Below are 25,756 nucleotides of genomic sequence, written 5' to 3' on the forward strand. Positions count from 1 at the left end.
CACGAGACCCATGGTTTGCATGCAAAACATGTACATGGAAATATTGGGGTTTTGTCTCTTGTTATGTAGGGCAAAGTGATGTGCAGGATTAATTTATGTTTCTCACTCGCTAAAGACAAGAGGGAGATTTCATTCCGAAAAGGCAACTGGAATTTAAATATGGGTCTCTGGATCATACCGACCTTGGTAGCAGAATCCTTATAGAGACGTTTTAGAAGGGAGGCTGACCCAGTATCCCCCTCCAATCCACACCGCGGTGCAGTCTCGCCACGCCCTCATTCCCCCGTAGTTTTCATGGTGGTGGGAGAATATGACTGGCTGACGACAGCATTAACCTTTACCACGTTCTGCCCCTTCTCCTTTTCAGAGATGCCATCACAAAAATGAAAGATGTCTACCTAAAGAATCCGCAAATGGGAGACCCCGCCAGTTTGGATCACAAATTAGCAGAAGTCAGCCAAAATATAGAAAAACTGAGACTGGAGGCCCAGAAATTTGAGGTAGGAAAAAGCTGTTGTGGAAAAGCTTTGTTGGAAAAAAAAAAAGAAATAGAAGTGGGTGTAGGGGTCACGAGACGCATATGGTTGTAAATCGCCAGCGTTTCTTTCCCTGCGAGAGATGCAGCTGGAAAAAATCAGGTGTCTCATGAGTTATGATCAAAGGAAAAAGACACTGTCATCCACTGGGTGTTCAGCTTTTCAGCATATCCTATTTTAATGGTGTCCCTTAAAAGGGACACTATTTAAGGTTATATTTGTATACAGTGTTCGTTTTGGGTTTTTTTTCATCTAAGTGTTTCACTTAAGTTGTTCTACTCATCTCCTGTTGACAGTGGGTATAATTGGGAATATACAGTCGTCCATCATCTCAGTGAATCAAAAAGATAATTTTTAAAGGACCATTGATATTTGTAATTTTCTTGTAGTGTCTTTGCCTGGCTTTGGTATCAGTGTAAAAATTTTCAAAATATATTCTGGATGCAAATTCCTTTTCAGATCTATGATTTACAAATACTTTCTCCCATTCTGTGGATTGTTTTTTTACTCTCTTCAAGGTGTCCTTTGAAACACAAAAGTTTTATTTATGTTTTTATTTTTTTGGCCATGCCACACGGCTTGCAGGATCTTGGTTCCCCGACCAGGATTGAACCCGGGCCACGGCAGTTAAAGCACCGAGTCCTAACCACTGGACCGCCAGGGAAGTCCCCAAAAGTCTTAATTTTGATGGAATCAATTTTTTTTCCTTCTATCACTTGTGCTTTTGGTGTCATAGCTAAGGTACCAGTGCCTAATCCAAGATCACAAACATTTATGCTTATGTTTTCTTCTAAGTTTTATAGTTTTAGCTTTTACATTTAGGTCTATGGTTCATTTTGAGTTAATTTTTGTATATGGTTAAAGGTAGAGGTCCACCTTCATTCTTTTTTATGTTGTCCCGGCACCATTTGTTGAAAAGACCTTTTCCTCCTTGAATTGTCTTGGCCCCTTTGTTGCAAATCAGTTGATCATAAGTACAAGGGTTTACTTCTGGGGGGGGCGGGAAACCATTGAAATATGTTACTGTTCTTTCAAAGGATCCATTATCAAAAGATGATATATGTGAAAACCAATAGGAAACGCACATAAGAAATGAGGAAGAAACACAAATAATAAATCTTTTAAGGAGGGAGTGGGGCACTCAAAAGCTGTGGGCAGAAGGCTGCTTTTTCCTCTCGAAATGTGAAGACTACAGAGCCTGGAAAAATAAATTAGTAACTGAGCATTCCAACCAGAATAGATTATTTCTAGCCATAAGAGGTCAAATATGGCTTTTTTCATTCTTTCTAGAATCTGTCAATAAGGTATTAGCATTTGAGATTTTAGAACCTAGAAATGTCCTTTGCTGATCATTTTGATTCTTTTGCCTCTTTTACACTATTTCAAATGTTGCTGAAGATACTTTGATCTACTTTGATTTCCTATGTATGAGTTTTCTTCACTATTTAAAAAAAGAAAAATGGGGGACTTCCCTGGTGGCTCAGTGGCTAAGAATCTGCCTGCCAATGCAGGGGACACGGGTTCGAGCCCTGGTCCGGGAAGATCCCACATGCCGTGGAGCAACTAAGCCCGTGTGCCACAACTACTGAGCCCGCGCACCACAACTACTGAAGCCCACGTGCCTAGAGCCCGTGCTCCGCAACAAGAGAAGCCACCGCAGTGAGAAGCATGGGCACTGCAACAAAGAGTAGCCCCCGCTCGCCGCAACTAGAGAAAGCCCACACGCAGCAACGAAGACCCAACGCAGCCAAAAATAAATAAATAATATAAATAAAATTTTTAAAAAAAGAAAGAAAAATGTTACACTCCTTAACAAAAATGGGAAGTGTGGCTTTCAAACTGAGTCATGGCTTAAGTGTGGCAGGACCCTCATGTTTCCCAGTGTGACCTCATGGTCACAGAATTTTGGGAACCAGAAGGAACTAGAAGTGACTTAAGCAAAATCACACAGCTGCTTAAAAAGCCCAGGAGTGTAACAGAGGCCAGTGTCTTTCTGCCACATTATGAGCAGTGGCTAAATATAAGTTTGCCTGTACTTCTCCAACTTTGCCTTCGAGTACATTTATACAGTCAAGGCACACAAACTGGAGACTCTGCCCCCAGGGGGTCCTTCTCCAGTCTGCTTCAGTGACCAACGAGCAGCCCAGATTTGGGACCTGAAGCCTGCATGGTCAGGCCCTCAGCTGAGCTCAGACCAGAGTCTTTCATGGCTTCTGTTTGCAGGCCTGGCTGGCCGAGGTTGAAGGCAGACTCCCAGTACGCAGCGAACAGGCCCGTCGGCAGAGTGGCATGTACGATGTGCAGAACCCCCCGGCCGTCAACAGCTGCGCACAGGATCGGGAGAGGTACAGTATCTGTACGGCGCCTGCTTGTTTTGGCTTTGTATTTATTTCTCAATTCTGGAATCAGAGACGAGCACAAGGTACTTGTTAGATCCCAAGCGTCTGTGATGATTGGCCTGTGATGTTTCCCACGGCGCAGGTGTCTAGTTCCCCGTGGATGGTGCCCGAGCCTGCGGGGTGATTGAAGATGGTCCTAGTTACAACAATCGGGGGATGGGGACGGGGGCGGGTTGCAAGCACTTTGCTCTCGCGGGGGCTGAATTCGAGTCCTCGCTGGGGTCAGTGGCTATAGTTGCTGTGTGTTTTGCTTTCTTGAGCAGCCCGGATGGCAGTTACACGGAGGAGCAGAGTCAGGAGAGTGAGGTCAAGGTGCTGGCCACGGATTTCGACGATGAGTTTGATGATGAGGAGTCCCTCCCTGCCATAGGGACGTGTAAAGCTCTCTACACGTTCGAAGGTAACACTGCGTGTCGCCTAATTCCCCCGCTTTTCGTGAACTGTCTGAGTCACTCTTCTCTTTCTGTGATCAGGCTTTCTTTTGAAGTCGTCCAGAACTTTCCCTCATTGCTCTTTTGCTCTGCTTGTGGTATTTGTGATTATGATTATGATCTGGTCGATGGCTGTATATTTTACCTTTGGGTCTGTACTTTTGAACAACTCTCAGTGAGCTTAATTGCAGGAGATAGTATGGAATAATGATTATTTCATCCATTCATTCAGTACTTATAGAACTTCTGTCTTGTAAAGACCCCTGAAAGGGTGGGAGGCAGATGGTATGTTCTGGCATCCACCTTTGGAGGAAATAAAGCAGACACACGTAGAGAGAGGGCCGCCTGCAATATTCACCAGAGGAGGGCTACAGAGTGATGGGGGATTCACGCGAGGATGAGATCACTTCCTTAAGGGGATTTGGAGAACTCTCCGTGCTGAAGTGTGTCAGAGGCAGGGGCACTGCCAAGCATGGAGCGAGGAAGGCATGGGGTTCGTATGGCTGGCGCTCAGATGTCTTAGGTGGCAAGATGAGGGGGTAGGCGGTGCCAGTGGGGGGTATGGGTAACAGAAACATCTGGATTTTATTTGGCAAACGTCGAGAAGCTACTGAAAGTATTTGAGCAGGTTGTTGACACGAGCAGAGCTGTACCTTGAGACATTTATTGTTGTATGTGTAGGATCAGTTAGAAGACAGGGAAATTGGTTAGAAAGACTAGCCTAGTGTTTCCTAAACTGATGAGCCTTGAAACGGCATCTTGCAGGATGCTGATAAGGATGATGTGAAAGAAGCAATCAGAGCTCAGATCATTTTCAGAAGCCCTGGGATATATGAATTTCTTTACTGTAGGACTTTTTTTTTTTTTTTTTCTTTTGGCCACACCTCACAGCTTGCAGGATCTTAGTTCTCTGACCAGGGATTGAACCTGGGCCCCCTGCAGTGGAAGTACGGAGTCCTAACCACTGGACCACCAGGGAATTCCCTTTACGCTAGGACTTTTAGAGCCTTTAATAAACTAAATATTCATTGTGACAAAATAAGAAAGAGAAGTGCCAGGTTCAATGTTCCCGGTTTTACTTCACGTCCACACCGTCCCTCTCCCCCCCGCGCCCACAGTACCGCTATTAACAGCCCCCTAGACAGTCTGCCTGTCAGGACACTGCTTGGGCGATGGTGGCTAGTCTTTTGAAATTATCTTAGCAAATGGTGTTCGGGGCCTTGATTAAGGAATGGACGCAGAGATGCTGCAGCCAATAAACTGCTCAGACGCGTGTCTGATTGGAAGTTGGAAACAAAGAGGGGAGGAAATCACAGATGATCCCTGAAGTTGCATTCCTGGGACGATGGAGATGTCCACTGAAATGGGAAAGTGGGAGGAGGATCTAGTTTGGGAGGAAAAACAGTGAGTCCGGGTTCACCCCTATCGCGTTCCAGGTGCCCGGGTACCATCAAGGTGGAAATGGGCTTCAGGCAGAAGGCGAAGTGGAACCTTACCTCAGACGAGAACCAGAACAGGAGAAAGAAAAGTCGGGGTGCTGTGTAAAGAGATGTAATTGACGCCATAGGAGTACCTTCAGGGAAGAGTAGAGAAGCGGACCCAAGATTTCCTCTGCGGAAAATTCCTCCTGTTCTGGGAGGGAGGAACGAGAGGGCTCCCAGGAGGAGTTAGAAGAGGGTCCTAGAGAGACGCAAGGTGAGGACCTGGAAGCTTCTGTGTGGGAGGAGAGCAGAAGTGTCAGTGCATCCATCTTTTCCTACACTTGTTTCGTCGTTGCAAAGCTGTGCTCTCAACCCGGATTTGACAAGAAACCTAAAATACTCTGATATTGCTTTTTCAGGTCAGAACGAAGGAACCATTTCAGTAGTTGAAGGAGAAACAGTGTACGTTATAGAGGAAGACAAAGGCGACGGGTGGACCCGCATCCGGAGAAATGAAGATGAAGAGGGTTATGTCCCCACTTCATACGTCGAAGTCTATTTGGACAAAAATGCCAAAGGTGCTAAGACTTATATTTAATACAACTTAAAAAAAACCAAAAAAACAAAAAACTTTAGAACATTGGAGTTGTTTCTCCCACAACTATGACTGTTACAGGCAGTTCTTCAAAAGACTGGATGGGGAGCATCACAGTTTCCTTTAGGGACGAGGTGGACTTTCAGGCATCTTACCCCTGAATTTCCTGGGCTGGTTTTGACGATAATCAAGTTTCACTTGCTAATGACATTTCACTTGGAAAGCTGCCAGCTGCCAATTTACAACTGTGTCCTTTGAAATCCGATAAACGTTTCTTCTTGGGCAGCATCTGTAGATAACCAAAAAGTTGCCTTCTAGCTTCTAATCCATATTTCTGAATCTAAAAGTCCATGCACATCCTAGGGGTGCAGAAGACTTCAGTTCTCTTATTTATATGTAGTATCTGCCAGAAATTGAACTACCTTAGAATGTTACATTTTGTAACTTCATAAACTGAACTACGCTAGTTTGTTAAATTTTACAGTCATTCACTTCGAAGGAAGTCATCAATGAAGTATAGAATAAGTAAAGAATAAGATTGGTACCAAAAGTGTGTATATTTCCTTAAACATGTTTAAGATAATTGTTAGATCACCGTGTTTTCAGGTTATGTCTATATGATCCTAAACAACCAATTGAAATATGGAAAACTTTGGTCGACCAACCAGTTGATTTTTACTTATGACTACTGATCTTCCTTCCTTCTGCCAATTGACAGAGTTGATCAGATGTGCTAGTGTTGTTTAGATAAACTTACATAAAAACAGCGCACTTCATTCTGTTCTGTTGGAGGTTTTGTGGGAGGTGGCGCTGTATTCCGCTCATACTTGCCCAGGTGGGGCTGTGAATAGACCCTTGTAAGCAACTGCTTCTACACACAGACCCCAGCACATCACTTTTCAAGGGTTTTTTGGTTTGTTTTTTAATCATTGGCATCTTTAAGACCCAAAGTGTGAATTTACTGAAAACTGTTTTAGAATTTCTAGCTCGTTTTATGTTTCACCATCTTAAAAGAATCTGGGTCACATGGGGATTTGCATTTTTAAATTGGCAGGATAGATAGTGAAATGGGTGACATGCCCGATGGTTGTGCTCATTTCTAGAATCTTCCCTGAGATCACAGAAAACCAGCTAAAAGTGAGTCAGAATAAAGGTATGGGGTTGAGATTCTCTTTTTATTTGGCTTTGAAAATTATTTATTCATGTCCTTCCTACTCTTAAATAGGAAATTAGCTCCTTGCTTCTACACTGTGGGCTCCTTTTAGAATGTCAGATCAATTTAAAGCTGATTTTAAAACTGACAGCAGCACATCAGGGGTCTAGGAGCTGGCAGGAGGCATGGGTGACTGGTGCAGAACGTAGCAGAAAGCTCTCACATTTCCCAAGGGCCGCCAAGATGGAATTTAGTAACCTTACTTAATGACTGTCTGATTTTTAAAACACTTTTTATTTTTAAATGATTATAGATTCTCAGGAAGTTGCAAAGATAGTACAGAAAGATCCCCTACATCCAGCTTCCCCCAGTGGTTACATCTGACACAATTGTGGTCCGATATCGAGAGCGGGAAACCGACCCTGGCCAGCCTGATTTTTAAAAAAATATAATTTTGTAATTCAGATTTCTTTTGCTTTATTATACCTTTGCTGCCGTAATATCAATAAAGCCACTCACCCTGACCCCAGACCTCTCAGGAGAATCATTTCAGTTCTTCCTTTTAACTACTGCAGCAAGAAAATCAGCTGACCATGGGGATTTAACGAGCAGTAGGCGGTCACAGCTTTGGGCAGGTAACCAAGTGAATCCCTAAGATATTAAAACCTAACCTTTCTATCCTGTGATGAACTCATTTCCAGACTGTGAATTATTGGAGACAGCAAACTAAGCACTGAAAAAGTCTTAAAATGAGGCAAGATAACATTAGTCTTTTAAAAGCCTGACTTGAAAAGTATGGCATTCCACGAAGTTGGTTGGTGTTGTTTCTTTTGTTTTTCCCCTGCTGTTTAGAGTTGTACAAATCTGATTCAGGAAATAGCTCAGCTGGCTCTCGGGGATGGGAGGGGCGATTTGGGCACATAAATTATGATCATTATTTTAGGTTGTATGCCTCAGTACCTTTACCAGATGAATCTATGTACTAGTGACTCAACGGTGAAAGGTATTTTGTAGTTTCAGGTCCATCTAGTCAATGCGCAGAGGATTAGCAAAAGTCTTGATTCCCGGAGAATCACAAATTTCCATTTCCACCCAAAGTATAATTTGTGTTCTTCCAACAGTTATCTGTTAAAATAAAAGTAGCAAAGTCTCAGCTTGTGTATAAAGTTTTCTCCTTTTGTTTAGAGATACACTTAGAGGTTAATAATGTATGTAGAAGCCTTCCTTCCCTGCCTTGTTTGTAAATCTGTTCAGCCCGCTCCATAAACACTGCCCTCCCCTTAAGCCCATCCCAGGTGGGCGGGGCTGCTGCTTTCCGATGCCCATAACTCAAAAGGAGTTGTTTTATTGTCAGTAATGCCAGTGCACTTTTGTGTGTGTGTGTGTGTGGTGTCTACCATGTGACTATTTAATAATTGCCAAAATAGTTAGACTAGAGTAAGTTCCAACCGGTCAACTGAATTGTGACTGTCCTCTTTCATGGTTTTGTTTTTGTTTTTTTTAATTGCTCTCTGTGAAACATGTCCATAACCGCCCCCCGCCCCAATAGATTTGTATATACTGCAATAGAAAAACTAAAAGGATTACTTGAATTCGTTGTTTTAATGTTTTACTCTTTTATCTGTTTGTTTTATTGGTGATTCTGATGCCTAATGACCTTTTTGTTTTTGTAACCGCTGGGGGAGCCGGAAGGACGGTTACACTGGTAGCTAGGCCCCCTGCTGGCTGATCCACACTTGAGTTTATTGTAGACACTTGGGTTCTGAGTAAGTTTTGTTTGAATATGGCCAACATGACTGTTTCTCTCTCTCCTTATCCTACAAGAAAAGAATCTGTCTGGCACCTTTTAGTTGTACCCTCGTATCTGCCTCTCTAATAAACGTTATATTTTTCTCAGTGTTGTGTATTTTAAATGATTTTTCACCTTTCCGAGAAAATTATTCTGTGTAATCCGAGTATTTAACTCTTTCGTCTTTAATAATGGGGAATTTTCTAGCCAAATGCTTCTCAAAAAAAAAAAAAAAATCCTGCCCTTTCCCCCTTTTATATGATGACACCTTCTCTGTTTCTCACCCTGTGTTCACCTCCGGGCTTGCGGAGTCTGCCTCCTGTTTCTCTTCTGTCCCCTCAAGATGAAGAACTTTCACTGTTTATTGCTGAGTAAACGCTGAGCGACAGGTTTTCCTTTTCACCAAAGATGTTGCCTTTTACTGCCAAGGAACTGAGAGTGTCAGTCGGAGAGGGAACCAGGCCTTCGGGTTCCCGGCATCAATTCTGGGAAGCTGGTTTCTTTCTCTGTCTCAGAACTCAATTTATGAGAAAGATGAGTTCGGGTGCCTGGGCGCATCATCTCCTGGGCGGCTCCTCTTACCCCTGAAGGAAAGACTAGCTGCTCTGATTGCAGATGAAACCGTGAAAGTTCCTTATCTCAGACTCGCCCTGTGGTAACCCATTGCTCTAAAAATGCTCCCTTCCCCGCCACCCCCCACCCAGGGCGGAGCGGAGTGCCCGCCCCTGACCTGCTGCCAGCCACTCTAACAGCCTTTTCCTCTCTCTGTCTTTTGTGTTGTAGATTCCTAAAGATGGTTCCGGGAGCCAGAGCCTCGGGAGAGCCTTCCCAGGAGAAACCCGTCGGTCTGCTTGTCCCCACAGGCCTGGGTGCCCGCCAGCCCCTTGGGGCTCTGCTGGTGTGTGGCCCTCGGAACCTAAGCCTGAAGCGACATCCATCCCCACGTGCAGCTGCTTGCCTTTTTCTTTTTTTTTCTTTTTACAGCATGTTCCTCGTAGCCTGGTTCCTCCCCTGGCCCAGCCCTGGCTGCCTCTTGCCGGGAGGTCTGTCCCTGTCTCGGTCCCCGTCCAATTCGGGGCCACAGAAGGCGGCTTGATGCGTGGTCCCTCCTTCCCGGGCCTCGGCCCTCAGCCCACCTGGCGCATCCCGGCCCGTCCACAATTCACACTGTGCCTTTCGTGAAAACTTTGCCACTGGTCTCCTGGGGAGACGAACCGAATCTGAACAAGGAGGGTCAGGCCTGCACCAGCTGGACTGAGCGCCCGAATGTCACTCACGTGTCCCCGTGTCCTTTACGTTAGAAAATACTCATCTTCTCCCAAGTCCATTGGGTGTTCGGTGGTCCTTTCCTGACTGTGCGTCCTCACCTCATACTAAACAACTGGCCCTTGAAACGTTTCACAGCCTGAGAGTGTCCGTGGTGGGCACTGGGGCATGTACACGCACACTCACATACACACACGTACACACATTTTTGTTTGGGGCCCTGTCTTCAGTGGCCTGGAAAAGTCCACAGCGAAAGTCAAATTCCAGCTCTTGGGCCAGCCCAGCTGTCCTGCCTGTGTCCACCTTTCATGGGGGTCAAGGAAGGCCCCAGCCCCCCTTCTCCCCGTTGGCCACCTGTTAATGAGAACTGCAGATCGTGAACGAGGGTCTCACCTCTGCATTAGCTCATTGCCAAGGGAAGACTCTCCCCTTTCCACGAAGTCCAAGATCCGCATCTTAGGATTCTAGTGCTTTCATCACCAAAGACCCTGTGCTTCTTGTGGTGCATCAAGTGATCCTGTGGCTACAGCTTCCACGTTTTCCCACCTGCTCTCCAGGCCAAGCGGAATTAATCAAGTTTGTTTTTTGAGCTAAATTTCCTTCCTCTTATGGATCTTTGAGGAAGACATGAGGTCATGTACCCTGTGGTCACTCATGCCTTAGAGCAGCAGAGCTTCTCTACTTATTCGGTGCAGAAACAGCCCAGAGAAATCACTGGCTGTGAGTTTCTGTGAGCGAGGATGCCGTCAGAAGCCCAAGGATGCCACCAGGCATCTTTCCTCTTTTGTTTGGCTTTTGGTAACTAGGAGGTCACCTTGAGCATCCTCATTGCTTCTCAACACTTATGAATCAAGACAAGGAAATCTTACAGGAGCCGAAGGGACAAGGACAGAAAGGACAGGTCCTGAGGGTTGGGCCTTTGTTCAGTGGTAGGAAAACGGTTCCTCTCGGCAAACCAGGGTTGACCGCACACCAGCCTCTGAGAGTGGCTCAGTTAACCCTTGGTGACAAGAAACCCTGAGGGAGCAAATACCAAGGGCAAGCAGGGGAAGAGGAAGTGGCTTCAGTTTTGAGCAAGCGTGAGACACCCCCTCACTCTTTCTTCCCCAGAGTGAGCCTCTGCAGCTGTGGGCGTCTGGGGGCCGCTCCGTTAACACCCAAGGGGCGGCCCCATTGTCACATGCTCCTGAGTCTCATGAGAGGACTGTCTTGGCAGATGACGGTGAAGCCAGGATGCCAAAGGGCGAGAAGAGTCAGGGCCTCACCCGTGTCCCTGCAAACCAGCAGGTGCGTGGTTCCTATGGACAGTCCCAGTGGCAGGGTGACCGGGTGTCTCCAGCAACTTCTGAATCTCACCAAGTCAAACTGCCCACTCTTCACTCTACAAGGATGCTAAACATTTTTTTAAAATCTGATTTTAGAGCCTTGGGAATGCATGTGCATTGCATCTTTCATATTAGGGGTCAGGATAGATTAATTTCTTACAACCTAGGGGAAAAGGCATAAACTGCAGTAATTTGTTCTTTTAATGTCTGTTAAACCCAATATAGAATATGCTGGTATCCTCTTGTATCCCCTGTGCCTTTTTTTTTTTCTCTGTACCACCTGTGTCCAAAAAAGAATGGATAATGAGTGCTTTTCAATGTTAACCTTGGTGTTTGCTTCTCTGACAGTCTGTGTGGCTATGGGGAAAGGGCAATGCTGTACCAGCTGGGCTTAGTAAAGGAAATAAGTTATTATAGGATAGTTGAGATATATCACTTACTCTGGGAATCCTACTGTGAAATATCTATATATTATTATAGAGCAGTTCACATAGAGTAGAAACGTGGAATTTCCCATGTGCTTCTTTCTCAGCCTTCCCTCGTATCCACTGCCCGTCATTTCTCCACCAATGCTAGAATATTGTGCCGTAAGAATAACTCATTTTTAAAGAAGCTACCCTGAAAATAACTAACAAAATGAAAGAGAGGAACTTGTCGTTTACCCAATTTTTCCTTTGCAGGATAGGAAAAAATAAACAGGCATGGAAAGCTGTAATGGGATTTTCCTTCGGGTTTGTATCACGATCATCCTGAAGCTTTTGGGTGCGAGCAGGCTGCCTCTCCAGCAGTAGCTTAGAGGCCTCTAATGCCTTTTGGTAACATCTGTAATTACTGGGGAAAAGTTTACTGAACATGAAAAAGTTATGTTGATGCTAAGTATTTTTCCAGAAATGTCGACTGCATACTTCCTAATGGCTCTGCCTCCTGTGCTTATATCAAAAAACTTTAAAAAGTGATCCAAAATTTTATTTTAACCTGGTGTCGAGCACCTTTAAACTTCTTGGTTTATCTGTCTGTGTTGCACTAATTCTAAACTTTGGAGGCATTTCAGTGTTGTAAACGGCCCATTGCCATTGTAAAGGTTATGGAATTGCCCATTTGTCTCTGGAGATGGAATTAAACCAAATAAAGTGCTTCCATTGGAAGGCTTATATTGACCTTGTAACTATATGTTAATCCTCTAAATGTTAAATAAAAGTGTAACTTCTGGCACGGTATCGCGGGACAGTTCTGTTGCACAAAGAGGCGACCTGGGTCACAGAAGCAGTCAGAGTCCCCTGGGCTGGAGGCTGGGCTCCCATCTGCATGTCACTGATTTACTGTGTCAACCCGACACCAGTCCCGGTGCCATCTGCTTGGGGAGGGGCCTGAGACCCAGGGAGCTCCAAATTCCAGCCCCGCCCACTGGGGGAAGCTGTCAGAGACCTCAGTGATGTGGGATTCAGGTTGATTCAGTGCAGGGATCTGGGGAGGCTCCTTAGGTCCAGGCCATTTTTCGTGCATGCAAATTCAGCTGGCAGCTACTCTGGTGTTTCGGGGACCCTACTGTGGGGACCGAGGGGCCAGGAGATCGCAGCGGGTTTGCGTTTCATTGGCGGTCTGGTGTCACGAGTGCTCAAGCCCACCCTCTCCTTGGCAGCTTGGCTGGAATAATCACTGGTTTCTGTGACGCCGCGGACAGTGTGCAGCGTTTAAGGGTGAGGGCCTCGTGCCTGCACCAAGCGGCTGCATGCAGCGGGAGGCCCTTTCCATACCCAGCGTTGAAACTCTCACCCCAGGCTTTGGGGGGAAGACTGGTTCGTGCCCACACCTCTTTGTTTCCTAAGGCTCTTTAGAGCCGATTTAGGAAAACAGTTGTTGAGGGAGTGAAATATTAAGTGAGCAGGGCGGCCTGACTAATGCCAAGTGCCACTCACTCGCTGAGGGGTGGGAGGTGAGGCCACCCCTAAGAGGCCAGTCCTCACTGCAGCCGCGGCCTCCTCCCACAGATGCCTGTGACTGGCCTTTCAAGCAAGAGCTTCGCCATGTTCTCAGCAAAGTCTGCTGCCCTCGGTGCTGGGGAGGATGGCGTCGGGGAGCCAAGGCCTCCAAACAATCAAGTCGGGGTTCTCAGGAAGAGAGGGGATGGTCAAGGGAACTAGGTGGCCCTATGACTGTCCTACTGAGGTCTTCTTGTCCAGGTTGTCAGCAAAAGGTCAATCTGGGAAGAATGTCTCCAGCATGTTCTTTCTGGGCTTTTATCATATTTGGGGACTAGTCTCTAACAGTCGGTGAGAGACAGAATGTCTCCCTCTGTCTCACGTAGAACCTTCCCCCCTGCAGGACCCCGCCATCGTGAGGGGCTGGGAGCTGGGTCTGAATGGGGCGCGTGTCCCCACCTCCCTGGGCCTCAGTTTCCCCGGTAGTGGGGTGAGGACAGGAGACCGCTGGGAAAACACTTGGTGGACGCCACCTCCACAGCCGTTCTTAGCTGTCAGCTCTGATTCCGAGCTCCCTCCCGGCTCCGTGATGGAGCCTGTGTTATTCTGATTCGGGGACAGAGTTCACGGCTGGCAGCTCTGTGACCTTACGCTGCGCTCGCGGGTCTGAAACACTGAACCGCCTCCCAGCTTGGCCCGTCTTTACGCACCTACTTGGTTCAAGCGTTTGGGGAGGTGACGCCTCACCCCATCGCACACGGAAACCAGCGGCGGCAACGCAGTATGTGCTGCGGGCAGTTAGCTGGGTTCCCGGTGTGCTCCCGAAGGCAGCCTCTGTAAGCGCACAAACGCCTGACTCAGACCCGTCGGTCAGGCTCCTCCGGTGGGTCTGGGAATCTCAGCATCCGCCCTGCTTGGCCCCGCCTCTCCCCGCTCCCCACCTGCCGGCCACGCCCAGGCCACGCCCCCCGCAGCCGCCGCCGCGCAGAGGCGCTGGCGACCCCTAGTGGGAGAGAAGCCGGCGGGCGAGGAGGGAAGGACGAGGGTCCCCAGCAGGGTGACCAGGAAGGAAATGGAAGTGGGCAGAGGCAGGGGGATTCGAGTATGCCGTCACTTTTTTAACTAAAGCAAAAGAGATCTCTGGAATTGTGCGATCCACGGGACAGCAAGAGATGGATGGTGCGGGTCTGAGTGAGGGCCCACCTGGCCTGGAGGGGGCCTCTCTTCCTCTTCCCTGGCCTCTGCTGGCCTTTTCTGAGAAGGGGAGGCATAAGCCTTGTTGCCAGCGCCCTCTGAGACCGGGGATTAAAGTGCAAACGCTGCAAACGGCACTTCGCAGCCTCTGAGAGTGCCAGGAGCCGTTTCTCCGGAGCTGTGTGCATTCGGCCCTGACTTAAACGCTGTCTCTGTCCAGACGGTACAGTGAGTGCCATTTACTTAAATGACCTCCCATTAGCTGGAGACATCGCTGGGCCACAGAAGGTACAGCAGAAACTGAGAACGGCCCCCAACGTGGCTTTGTCCTCAGAGCTAAGGGACCAAAAGCCGCGGGAGGAAACGGGGATTTCCTCATTTTCCTCTGTTGGGCCCCGGAAGCAGCGGGGGCGGGAGGATCACCTGGGTGCTGCGGCATTCTGCCCCGGGAGCCTCGTGCCCCTCACGGGGTGCACATCCTCCCACACGCCAGGCCAAGAGCCCTGCCCGCAGTTCGGGCTCTCCAAACAGCCCTCATCTGGGCTGCTCGCTGGTGTCAGGTCCAAGGAAGGCCTGGAGGCTGCATCCCAACACGTCCCTAGGGCAGCCTTCCAGGACACACTTTGTCCAAAATGTGGACGGCTCTTTTTCACAGCTTTTCCCAAGGGCATCAATTTCCTCTGCACCCTGTGCCTTTGCTACGATCAACGGGGCCTCTCTCTGCTGTAGGTAAAGGTGTCGTAGGGAAGAGAGCCAGAGGGAGGTATTCCAAAACACCTTTTGCTTCCCCAGAGGCTCTCTGGGGCTCAAAATGAGGTCGTGAAAGACTCACAGGATAATTTACGTTTGCACATAATTCCAACTAGAACAAAGGTAGGAAGCTATACTTCTGGGGTGGCTGCACCTTGCAAATGTTTTTTGTTTTGTTTTGTTTTTTTTCCCCGCCACACCGCGCAGCATGTGGGATCCTAGTTCCCCCACCAGGGATTGAACCCGTGCCCCCTGCCTTGGAAGCGCGGAGTCTTATCTACTGGACCACCAGGGAATGTACTTTCTGATGCAGCTTTGTCAGCAGAAGCACAGACAGGTGGAAAGGACTGCAGACACAGGTAGCAGTTGGCCTACAAACTCTCCAGTCTGCCGGCTGGCTTGTGACTCTACAAGGTGTCGCTGGAGCGAGACCCGGGCCAGCCTGGAGGAGGAGCCCGACCATGGGATGGCACGTGGGAGAGAGGACACAGAGGCGGCATTCCCTGCCGCCCAGCACTGCCTGTCTCCGCTCGTCTGTGAATGGAGGTGAACAATCACACGCTCCTGTCCTGTCTTCACATGCCAGCATCTCAGTGTGGCCGAGCCACTGAAAAGCCTGGTATTTCAAGGGAAAGTATAGAGGAAACATCTTAAGGCCAACTGGTACCTACCTCTCTCTCTCACCTTCCTGTAGTACATACAACAAATGAATGTCTCCAAACCTCCGGATCAAGCAACCCTCCAGACAAAACTTTCCCATTCCCATCTTTAACAGGAAAAGCCAATCACAAAATCTGTACCACGGGATCCAACATTCGAATGTGAGCAAAGCTAAAATGCTGCTCAGACACACACGTATGTGGTGAAACTATAAAGAAAAGTGAGGGCTGAAGGAAACGCAGGAAGGAGCGTCCTCGGGGGTGGGCAGGGGGGCGGTGATCAGGAGGCCCCGAAGGGGCTTCAGTGGAACTGGTTAACAGTCCTACCTAGGGGCGGTATCTGTCACCTGTTTTATCACTCTGTGTTGAACGTGTTTCTGCACATGCATGTCTGATGGGATTTCACAAGTAAATGTTTAAAGTCATACATAAAATCTCAAGTTCTTCTCTCCCCTCCAAACCCCAGAAGCATAAACAGAACCAACCAAAACCACAGAGACTATAAACCACTAGCATCACTAAATGTGAGGGAGCTCCCGATGCCAGACACCAGCAACCACGATGCTGTGACGGAGGTGCCAACATCAGCCGTCAGGGGAGGAAAGGGAAAGGGTACCCCCAGTGCAGCCCTCGTAGGGTCCAGGGAGGGGGACCCCAGCTCTGAGGCTACTCTGAGCAGCCGGCAGGCACCGAGTCCGTGGTGTGATGCCAGTAGGCGAGCGGCCTGTGGGCTGTGCTGGCCTCATCCCCTGACCACATCTGGCCCCCCTCCTCTGGGGCCGGGGCGGGTTCCAGGAAAGGAAAGACACAGGCCGAAGGGTGTTTAAAGCAGCTCGGCCTCCACTTCCTCCTGAAGCCTCCGGATGCACTGGCTCTCGGGGAGCCATGCAAAGCCCCCTGTGGTGTCTGGTCATTTGTCACATTAGTTTTTTGTTTTGTTTTGATGGTCCATTGTATTTATTTTGCTTCTGAACAATGACGATCTGAAAGTTCCTGAGTTCATGATTTATCTCAGAGTCCTTTTTACGATTTATATTTTTCTTAAGTAACTGAGACTAAACAAATGCCTTCATTTTAGAAATGTTAGTAATATTGTCATCTAGAAACAGGTAAAAATATTGCTCCTGCATTGACATTAGTTAGCACAGCCATCTTCAAGCAGTACTTTAAAATTTAATTCCTGTTCATAGGACAATAAAAATGCTAGGCAAGAGACAATTTTTCAATATCACTACTGCAATGTAATATGTATAAACCAGATGGTTTAAGCCATGAAACAAATGCAGACTTTCTTTTCCCTGGAATATAAACAGGATTCTAGGCTTACTCTATTCAGTAATAAGAGTTTAAGTGATTTTTTTTTCAAAGTCCTGAAAAGAAAAAATACTCTTTATCTTCATCGTCTGTAACATTGTTTTGTGTATCTGGTTTTCAGTACCAGAAGGCTGTAAACTTTGCATTCGCAATCTAACTCACAATAAAAGCTTTCTAAGCATTTGAAATAGAGTGAAATATTAATTCTTGTCTGATATCACTGGGTTGTACTATACATAGTTCCATATAAGTTAAACAAGAAATCTGACCCTTCTAAAAATGCTTACATGTAAAGAGGAGGGTTTAAATAAGAAATAAACATCAAGGTCTGTCATGATTAAGCTCCATTCTAAAAAAGCACCAACAGATTACAATAGGGTGACATGATTTTCATTTTTAAGTTCAGTGAAAACTGCATATACTGTTTTTACTCTTAAACACAAGTGGTTTATACTGTATCAGGGCTGCTAGCCCCAAGAAAGACATGAACATAGAAAGGTCTTATCCAACTTCAGTATTATTTCTGTAGTAATGTGAATAAAATCCAACCACTGCTTGGGCAACCTTAGGAGAAAGCAAGCCTAAGAGATGAAGACATTTACACCTTTTAATTATACTGTTACCTTATAAAAATGTGAAGTTCAACATTTGTTTCCCGAAAAGCAAAGCACTAAACAGTCTCCAGTACAGTAGCTAATAGTTAAGACGTGTTTAAAATGTATGCAGGACCTTTAAGGCTAGAACACATCAAGGAGTTCTTCTGAATTACGTATATTCAAATGATGGTGTTATAATTCAAGCTGAACAACAACAACAAAATCTTGATAAAACAGGAAATGGGAGAAATAAAAACTGGTTTCTGAACCAAATGTGTACCATCTCACAGTAGAGTGAATCACTGGGAAACGTAGGCATGGAGTAGATAAGCTCTACGTGAAGAAAGCTGCATACAGGAATTCAAAAGAGTTACAGTACACATTCTTTGTTTTTTTGTTTTTTAAATATATAGGCTCAAAAAACTGTTTTATCAGGTTTTTTTAATAGCACATCTTTTGGGGCTTCCCTGGTGGCACAGTGGTTAAGAATCTGCCTGCCAATGCAGGGGACACGGGTTCGAGCCCTGGTCCAGGAAGATCCCACATGCCGCGGACCAACCAAGCCCGTGCGCCACGACTACTGAGCCTGTGCTCTAGAGCCTGCGAGCCACAACTCCTGAGCCCTCGCTCCTAGAGCCCATGCTCCGCAACAAGAGAAGCCACCGCAATGAGAAGCCCGTGCACTGCAACGAAGAGTAGCCCCCGCTCGCCACAACTAGAGAAAGCCCGTGCGCAGCAACGAAGACCCAACGCAGCCAAAAATAAATAAATAAATAAATTTATATATTTTTTTAAAAAAGCACATCTTTTTAAAATAAATTCTCACTTTTCATTCCAGAAAATGTAAGAAGCAGTTTGCAAGAATTCATGCAAACATGTTTCTCTAAGGCCTTGAACTGGTTTGCTAAGCTGCATTGTTTTATTCAAGTAAAAAGCCCTTCTAGAATAAGGGGTCTGTAAAGGAAGCCAATCACCCTCAACTCCAGGGCCTGCACACTTGTAAGGATCTCTATCACTCTGAAAGCCAAAAGGGAGCGTGCTCATTTGAGCATTAGCAATATGGTTTCTATCTACGTTAAAAAAAATCTAATGCATGTTAAGTTTTTCTGGCAGATTCTTTTTGTATGTTACAAAACGACAAAGCAAAAGCTTAGAATAAGAATCCTTTTTTCTTAGAAAGGTCAAACATTAATCACCGTGGCTCCACCGCCCTCCCCCATGACCCTCCCCCACGGCAGCCAGCTTCCCTCTCCCTCCAGTGACAGAATTAACTGCGGCGGGTGCAGAGACGAGAGCATGGGCTGTGGGGAACGTTACATATTTATTACGACATTCTGAGCACAAACTAGACGGCGCAGACGTGGGGCGAGATTACAACCTGCACAGCGGAGTCTACGTCACAAACAGTGCAACATGCAACCGCCGGGCTCTGCAGGGGGGTCGCCGCTGGCGGCAGCAGCAACTTCCAAAGGACTGTGGCAAATGTCCAGGAATTCCAACAGTGGCTTGTTCTTTGATCTGATGCTGCCTCGGTGGAGAAGGAAACAGATCGGGGTGAAACGAGATCGCAGAAATGAGCGACACGTGAGAGCTTCAGGGGCTCCGCCAGAACCGCCTGCTGGAAGTTCCACTGACATCTGCTTCTATGGAGGCTGAAGGCCACGGTATCTGGGGGGTTTGGTCCCGGGACCCCTTTCCCACTCCCCATTCGCTTTGGTCCTGACGAGGTGAGCACTGGCCCCGGCTGTTTCGTCCAGGGGCTTCAGTGCCACCTCGCTGTGCTCAGAGGTCCCAGCCCCCCAGCAGTGGCGTCGCTCAGCATCCAGAAGACGCACTTCCGGGACCCACGCGTACGAGCCGGCCCAGGGCCGCTCCTCCCTGCGCCAGGGGCCTGTGCAGCTCAGTGTTGGGGAGAAATGTCAGCCCCCCGGGGAAGCTGCATCAGCAGCAAACATAGCAACGCGAGGTATTTCTGTTTCATCATCTGGGTCCCTGGCAGGGGCAAATGACAGCCAATCCACAGGGCCAGCTCAGCAGCACAGGGTGCGAGGGGACCAGCTGCCTCCAGAAATGATCCCCACTGACAGAAAGCCAACCCCGCCCTTGGGTCCCCATCGCAAACGTGTCCGGCGTCATTAGTTTGCAGGAAAAACATCGAGAGCCGCCCAGGATTCAGGAGACTTGCGTGACGACCGGGAGGTGCGGGGGCGAAGCGGGGCCTCGGGAGGACCTGGCCCAGGGTCCAGCGGCAGCACCCTCACTGCCGAGTGCTCGGCACCCTGCTCGCGGCTCTGACTGTCGACCCGTGACTCAGGTGCTGGACCAGGCGCCAGTGGGAAACGCCTGGGGAGCGGCAGCCGCTCCCCGACCCTCTGTCCCCAGGCCATGGCCCCTGACTGAGGGTCCAGGGACAAAAGCTGGGCCCGAGCTAGCGAGAGGGCAGGTTTGGGGACACGACGACGGCAGTGACACGAGGGCACTGCCGAGACAAAGACCCGAGTTAACGTCGCAGAGCCTTGGTCGTTTAACAAGCCTGAAGTGGATATATTTCCTAGTTGCAGCATCACTCACTGTGAACCAAAACAACTTTTCTGCCTCTTTACACATCTGGGTTTCCAGAGCGGCCGGCCTCTCTTCCGGGTACAGACGCCCCCTCCGCAGGGAGGAGGGCAAAGGCGGGGGCCTGTGGGGACACCCGGGTCATCAGCCGGCGGGGGCCTCGTGAAGGTCCTTCCAAGCAGCCTCAGGGCAGGTGTGTGCAGGGCACTCTTCCAACACGTGAGGGACACGAGAGGGTCTCTGCGGAGGGAGGAGAGGACTTACAGACTGGCACACTGAGTCACACGGCCCGGGTCTCGGCTTCGATTTTCTGCTCCCCGTGCAAGCTCTCCGGGTCCTGGAGCTGGGCCACACTCTGGCGGAGGGCGATCTCGGGGCCGCCGCCATACAGGTTATTCAGGTACACCCAGGTCTCCTCTGAGATCTGCCCGTAGTCAGCTCCTGCAGGGCCCAAGAGGCTACCGGTCAGACTGGGCTCACCCTCGCCCCCTCGCTGAAGCCACCGTCTTGGCAGTGGGGGGTCTGGGAGGGCAACCACGGGCTTCCGTGCAAAGCTGTAAATGGGAATCTTGGGATTTTCCAGGGGAACGTCCATTCTCTGAGGACCCTAGAGGGCACTACGACGGCTGCAGCCCCTCATTTCCCAGGGGGTGGGGTTCACGCAAAAGGGCAGGCAGGTGAGGTGGTGGAGTGGGGAGAGGGCGTGGGTAGGGGCAGAGGGGCTGTGGAAGAGGGGCTTGGCCCATCTGCTCGAGTCTTGGACCTGGACACGGACAGATGTCACAGCCTGACTCAGACAGGTGGCAAGGGGGCGCCTGGTGGGACCTGCAAGCCAGGAGGGGCAGAGGGGAGCCTGGCTGGCTTGGGAGGCCAGGGCTGGGGCTGGTGAGCCTCTCACCCTGCTTCAGTTGGATGTGGCCGCTTCCTTTGACTTGTGCGATCCTGCTGTTGTCAATGGGCCCGGGGGGCTCTGGAACAGACAGGGCTCAGGCTCAGTGCCTCTGGGCCTCTGCAGCGACGGCAAGAAAGCCCAGTCCCCTCCTCCGCCACAGCCTTCCACCCCTCAACAGATACGAGCCATTCTCAAGGTGTGCCACCGACACCCGTGATCCCGGAGAGGCTGTCCTGGGTCCAAGGGGTCAGCGTGAAGCTCTTACGGGCTGAGGTGCTCAGGGCACCAAATGCTCATCTCCACGAGTCTGAGAGCCAGCAGGGACTGTGGCATCCCTGGACCCAGCAGAGGGAGTTTTGAGGACTTGCACCCTAGTTTCAGACCTCAGCACGGGGCGGGGGGCGGGGGGGGTAGGGTGGACCTCCAGTGCCAGGTGGCCACTGCCCTAATCTGATGGCAGCTGTGCTCGCTGAGCACCCTTCCCACGCGCCCCACTAGCTCAACCCTCAACAGCTGGGTGAGGTGAGGCAGGCGACGCGACCGCCCAGCTCAGCGCTGGCAGAAGGCAGAGCCAGGGCCCGAGGTGGGGCTGCGAGTCTGGAGCCGGGTTCTGGATCGACCGCAGCCACTCGGGAGGCCCCTCCCCCTTCCCGCGTCCCGGCGCTTATGCTCCAAAGGGCAGGTGTCCAGTGCGCAGAACCTCCTGGCTCTGCTGAGCCCGCCAGGCTCCGAAGCCTGGCCTGGGAGCCGAGTGTGGGACTCGGGGGCGGTGAGGGTGGCCGCATGCCGGCCGCGGCTCGGGCTCAGCTGTTCCCTGCCGGGGACCGTGAGGGACTCTGGGAGCGGCCCTCTGCTGGGGCCTGTTTCCACCTCTGTAAATCGAGCGATCAGAGGACATGGTGTCCAAGTCCTTTCCTAAGAGTCTGAAGCCATCTGTCAACTAAAATCTATTATTTAGGGCAACAGAGTCCCCAAGGGAAAGGGCCTGGCAGGAGGGAAGAGCAGCCGCCCCTGGGCACCCGCAGACAGAGGGTAAAGGGAGGGAAGGGGCAGAGCGAGATGGCGTCTGTCCTGCTGCAGTGAGAAGGCCTGGCCAGGGTGAGGACAGCGATCCCGGCACTCGGGGACGGGGGGCGGGCAGGGGAGCACCCACGCTCTGTGCTCCTGCCCAGAGGGCGCGTGCCTGAAGGGGTGACACCAAAAACCTGCCGGGCAGGCACAGATCCTGGGCGCGCCACCTCCGCCTGCTGGGACACTCCCAGCAGGTCGGCAGCCCCAGGTCCCTCCTGGTGTGGGGAGTGGCGGGCACGTGCCGCCTGACTCACCGCTGTCCTTGCCCTTGACGAAGGCCTCCCACTCCCGGAACCACTGCATGCTGATGCAGTAGATGATGCTGGGCGACTCCTCGGCCTGGAACGCCTTGTTCAGCTGGGCGGGGCGGGGCGGGGCCGAGGGGAGGGTCGGCGTGACCATCCAACACCCCACCGGTCAGTCCCCACCCCGGACTCTTACCAAACACTAGATTCTCAGAGAAAGTTTCGAATGCCCAGACAAGTTCAAAGAAAAGAAACAGGTCCCACGATCCCACCACTCAGAGGACTGCTGCTAGCATTTGGGTGAATCTCTTGTTCATGACTTTTTAAAAAGCCACTTGAGATCACACGGTAGATGCTGTTCCCCCACCACTTAATAGAACGTGTCCCCTGCTCACTCCTTAACTGGCCTGACGTCTCATATTTCATGACCACAAAGCAGGGTGTCGAACAGTCCAACCCTGGGCTGTTGAACGATGGAGGGTCCCCGAGCCCCCTGCTCTGAGCAGCGGCAGGGGCCTCGGTCCTCACACACCCCCGTGTCCCCTGCACAAGTCCCTTTCCTTAAAATGGAATCATGCTGGGTCCTATCTTGCAACTTGCTTTTTTCACTTAATGCACCTTTCCGTGTCAGTTTGTAGAGCCCAGTGGTTCCCAAAGGGGGGCAGCGGGGGGGGGGGAGGGGAACTCTGCCCCCAGGGGTCACCCGCCCATGTCTGGAGGTAATTTTTGTTGTCACTGGCATCGAGTGGGTAGAGGTCAGGGATGCTGCTAAACATCCTACAACCCGCACAATAAAGAACCATCCGGCCCCTAACGGCAGCACTTATTCCTTTACCAGCTGCTTGACAGCCTCCCAGCAGAGGCACCTGAACTCGCTAAGCCCAACCCCTTCCGCTGGTGAAAATCTTCAATGTCAGGCCAGGCCTCTGGCCACTCTGGTCTCCCACAGAACAGGTCTTCCAAACAGCGCCTGACTGCACTCGGCTCTTCCGGCTCAGGTGCCCGGCTCTCCCGCGCCCCACCCCCTTCCCCAGGCACCTTGATGAAGGTGTCGATCTCAATCCGCCTGCGCTTGGCCAGCGCCTCGATCTCCACCTGGCAGATGGAGCACACGTACAGATGGTTCACGGCAGGGCCGCCCCCAAACCTACACCAGGGCGGGAGGTGCAGAGAGAGAGGGAGTCATGAACCCTGAGGGGAGGGCCCCCGTGGGGAGGGCAGCAGAGAACCTGCTGGAGAGCGAGGCTTCCTGATGCTGCCCTGGCCCAGCCACTGGGCCCCTGGGCACCCTATGCACGGCCTGTTTACTTGTCTCGTCTTCCTCACCTGACTGGCACGGCTACCTGCGCACCTGAGAGCCCACAGCACCCAGGAGAGCGCCCGCCGCAGGGCAGGTGCCTCACAAATGTGTGCTTAATGGCCGAAGGACAGTTTAACGCTCTCGCTTCCTCTCCTGGCCACTGGACAGGAGCCATGGCGGCCAAAGCCCGCCTGGCCTGATTCTAAGGATGACATCAAAGGGAGGCTGCACATCCTTCTGCGAGTGTGTGTGTGGGGGTCCCCACAGGACCTGGGGATGCCGCTCCCTGTGGGGTTCTGACCCATCCACCAACCACAGGGCGCGGGCCGTGCCTGAGCTGTGAGTGGGTGGGGCGAAGCCCGTCCATCGAGTCTCCCTGGCCTCTCCTTCCCCTCCCGTCTGACCACCCCCTCGGCCGCGGCACAGCCGGCCTCCCGGATCCAGAGTGACCCGAGCCCGGCCAGGGGCTCTCCCCTCAACGAGAGAGTCACATGCTCTGGGTCTTGACGGACTTGAACCTGGAAGGCCCCAGGCAGCACACGCCCCCGGCCCCCTGAGCCAGGCACGGGGCTCGGGAGAGACACTGGTCAGGATGCCCTGCGGCCAGCGGCCCCATGACTGTCTGCGAGAGGGACCAATACCCCCGCTTGGGCTTGAGCCAGTTTTCTGGCCCTTGTGACTGGGAGGATCCGGCTGGATGCCCCCAAAGGCGGGCATCTTTTTCGATGCTGACATGGCTGCCAGGGGTGCGCCACAACTGCTGGCGCGCTGTCCTGCTGCCTGAGGGCGGCGTGGGGTCACGGAGGCATCCCCCCGCCTGCCCCGGCCTCCCGCCCAGCTGAGCGCCCGGCCTGGACGGCAGAGGCCGGCCGCGGCCGCCGGTACCTGTTGTAGAGGTGCTCCCAGACGTTCTGGGGCAGGATCACCACCAGATCATCGATGTAGTGGTATTTGTAGGGCGGGATGCCTGCGGAGGAAGGCACAGGATGGAGAGCTGGGGCTCGGCCCACCCGCCCCGCGGCCCACCCGCCCCGCGGCCCATCGCAGAGAAGGCGACCTCACCTCCGTGGGAGCAGAGGAAGGTATGGTTGGTGATGGGCCCCGGCTCGGCAAAGGTGTTGAACTTGTTGAGCCATTCCCGGGACACGTAGAACCGCAGCAGGCTGGGCTCCCGCATGGCGGCCAGGGACACCACCTGCTGCCGCTCCCGCACGGCCTCCTCGCTGCTCTTCCTGGGGCGGCGGCAGGGTGGGGGCAGATCAGGAGCCGCAGCCACGCCCCATGCAGGAAAGCCCCGCCTCCCGGGCCCCGCAGCATCCCTCCGCCTCCCAGCAGCCCCAAGGCCCCTGCCATAGTTCCGGCTGCCGTCACCTCCCACCGGGACCACCGGAGAAAACCCAACTCGACTACTTGGGTTTCCAGCTTTCCCACCAGCAGCCAGCGGGCTCTTTCCTAAAAACCCAAATCCTTACTCCTCCCTGGCCTAAAGCCCTCGCAGTCGCCACCACCCGGACCTGCACCGGCTGAAGCCCTGGGGCACAGGCGCTGTCCCTCAGCCCCCCGCCACGCGCTGCCCGGGCCCCACCTGTAGAAGAGCACGTAGGCCTCGGCGTTCTGCACCACTGTCTCGTGAACCTCGGTGACGTACTGGTCGTCGAACTCATACCACTGCCCGTTGATCACGTTCTGGCAGTAGGCGATGTAGTGGCCACCTGCGGCGGGACAGGCAGGAGGTGACAAACACCCTAGGGACGGGGCGGGGCCGGGGCGGGGCCGGGTGGCTGGACTCACTGCCTGCCGTCCCGTGGTGGCAGATGACTGAGAGGAGGTCGTAGGTGGTGATCTGGGACGTGCACTCCTTGGCGAGGAAGGGGCGCAGGTCAAGTCCCTCCAGGGGGAAGGAGACGTGGCTGCTGATTTTGAATGAGTACATCACCTCGTGTCGAAAGCGCTTCAGGTGAATGCACAGGATCTGGGGGGAGAGAGGGGAGGTGCCAGTCACTCCGGGGCTGGCCAGGGCCCTGGGACCCCTGGTAACCTGATGGGGGCCTCGGGGCAGGGCTCTGGGACACCCACTAGCCCGCTGTTTGACCCACTCAGGCCCTGTCACCCAGGGGAAAACGAAACGTAGCGGCTAGAGCCTTCCAGAGACCCAGGCGAACTGATGGCCCCGCCCTTGACTCTGAATACACTTAAGAACCATGCCTGGGAGCCGGGCCAGGCCAGCTTTCAGGGATAAAGGCAGATGTGACAGCAGAGCTGAGCCGCACTAACAGGACTGGCGGTCAGGACGGGCTGTCCCCGAGCGCTGGGCTGGTCTGCGCAGGAAGCTGTCACTGGCC

At 51.5% G+C, this 25,756-nt stretch overlaps 2 protein-coding genes across 13 annotated transcripts in view; one reads left to right on the forward strand and one right to left on the reverse strand.

Annotated features, from left to right (window-relative positions):
• FNBP1 (formin binding protein 1) overlaps window positions 1–12,091 on the forward strand; it is a 143,141-nt gene extending 131,050 nt beyond the window's left edge. For 3 of the 7 annotated variants that reach the window (XM_061199764.1, XM_061199767.1, XM_061199768.1), the window contains 4 exons: window positions 368–500; window positions 2,760–2,881; window positions 3,196–3,335; window positions 5,207–8,410. In XM_061199764.1, the coding sequence (XP_061055747.1) occupies window positions 368–500; window positions 2,760–2,881; window positions 3,196–3,335; window positions 5,207–5,385 (574 nt within the window). In that variant the 3' untranslated portion in view covers window positions 5,386–8,410. Of the gene's footprint in view, window positions 1–367; window positions 501–2,759; window positions 2,882–3,195; window positions 3,336–5,206; window positions 8,411–9,107 lie in introns of those variants that run through there. The other 4 variants (XM_061199765.1, XM_061199770.1, XM_061199769.1 and 1 more) reach the window with 2 other exon arrangements.
• A 6,564-nt stretch (window positions 12,092–18,655) lies between these two features.
• USP20 (ubiquitin specific peptidase 20) overlaps window positions 18,656–25,756 on the reverse strand; it is a 47,652-nt gene continuing 40,551 nt past the window's right edge. For all 6 annotated transcript variants that reach the window (XM_061199774.1, XM_061199776.1, XM_061199775.1 and 3 more), the window contains 9 exons: window positions 25,206–25,386; window positions 25,000–25,126; window positions 24,477–24,646; window positions 24,300–24,381; window positions 23,153–23,261; window positions 22,124–22,226; window positions 20,805–20,876; window positions 20,171–20,347; window positions 18,656–20,030 (listed from right to left, as the gene is read on the reverse strand). In XM_061199774.1, the coding sequence (XP_061055757.1) occupies window positions 20,187–20,347; window positions 20,805–20,876; window positions 22,124–22,226; window positions 23,153–23,261; window positions 24,300–24,381; window positions 24,477–24,646; window positions 25,000–25,126; window positions 25,206–25,386 (1,005 nt within the window). In that variant the 3' untranslated portion in view covers window positions 18,656–20,030; window positions 20,171–20,186. The remainder of the gene's footprint in view (window positions 20,031–20,170; window positions 20,348–20,804; window positions 20,877–22,123; window positions 22,227–23,152; window positions 23,262–24,299; window positions 24,382–24,476; window positions 24,647–24,999; window positions 25,127–25,205; window positions 25,387–25,756) is intronic.

Source organism: Eubalaena glacialis, chromosome 9, assembly GCF_028564815.1.
Source record: "Eubalaena glacialis isolate mEubGla1 chromosome 9, mEubGla1.1.hap2.+ XY, whole genome shotgun sequence".
Lineage (NCBI taxonomy): Eukaryota > Metazoa > Chordata > Mammalia > Artiodactyla > Balaenidae > Eubalaena > Eubalaena glacialis.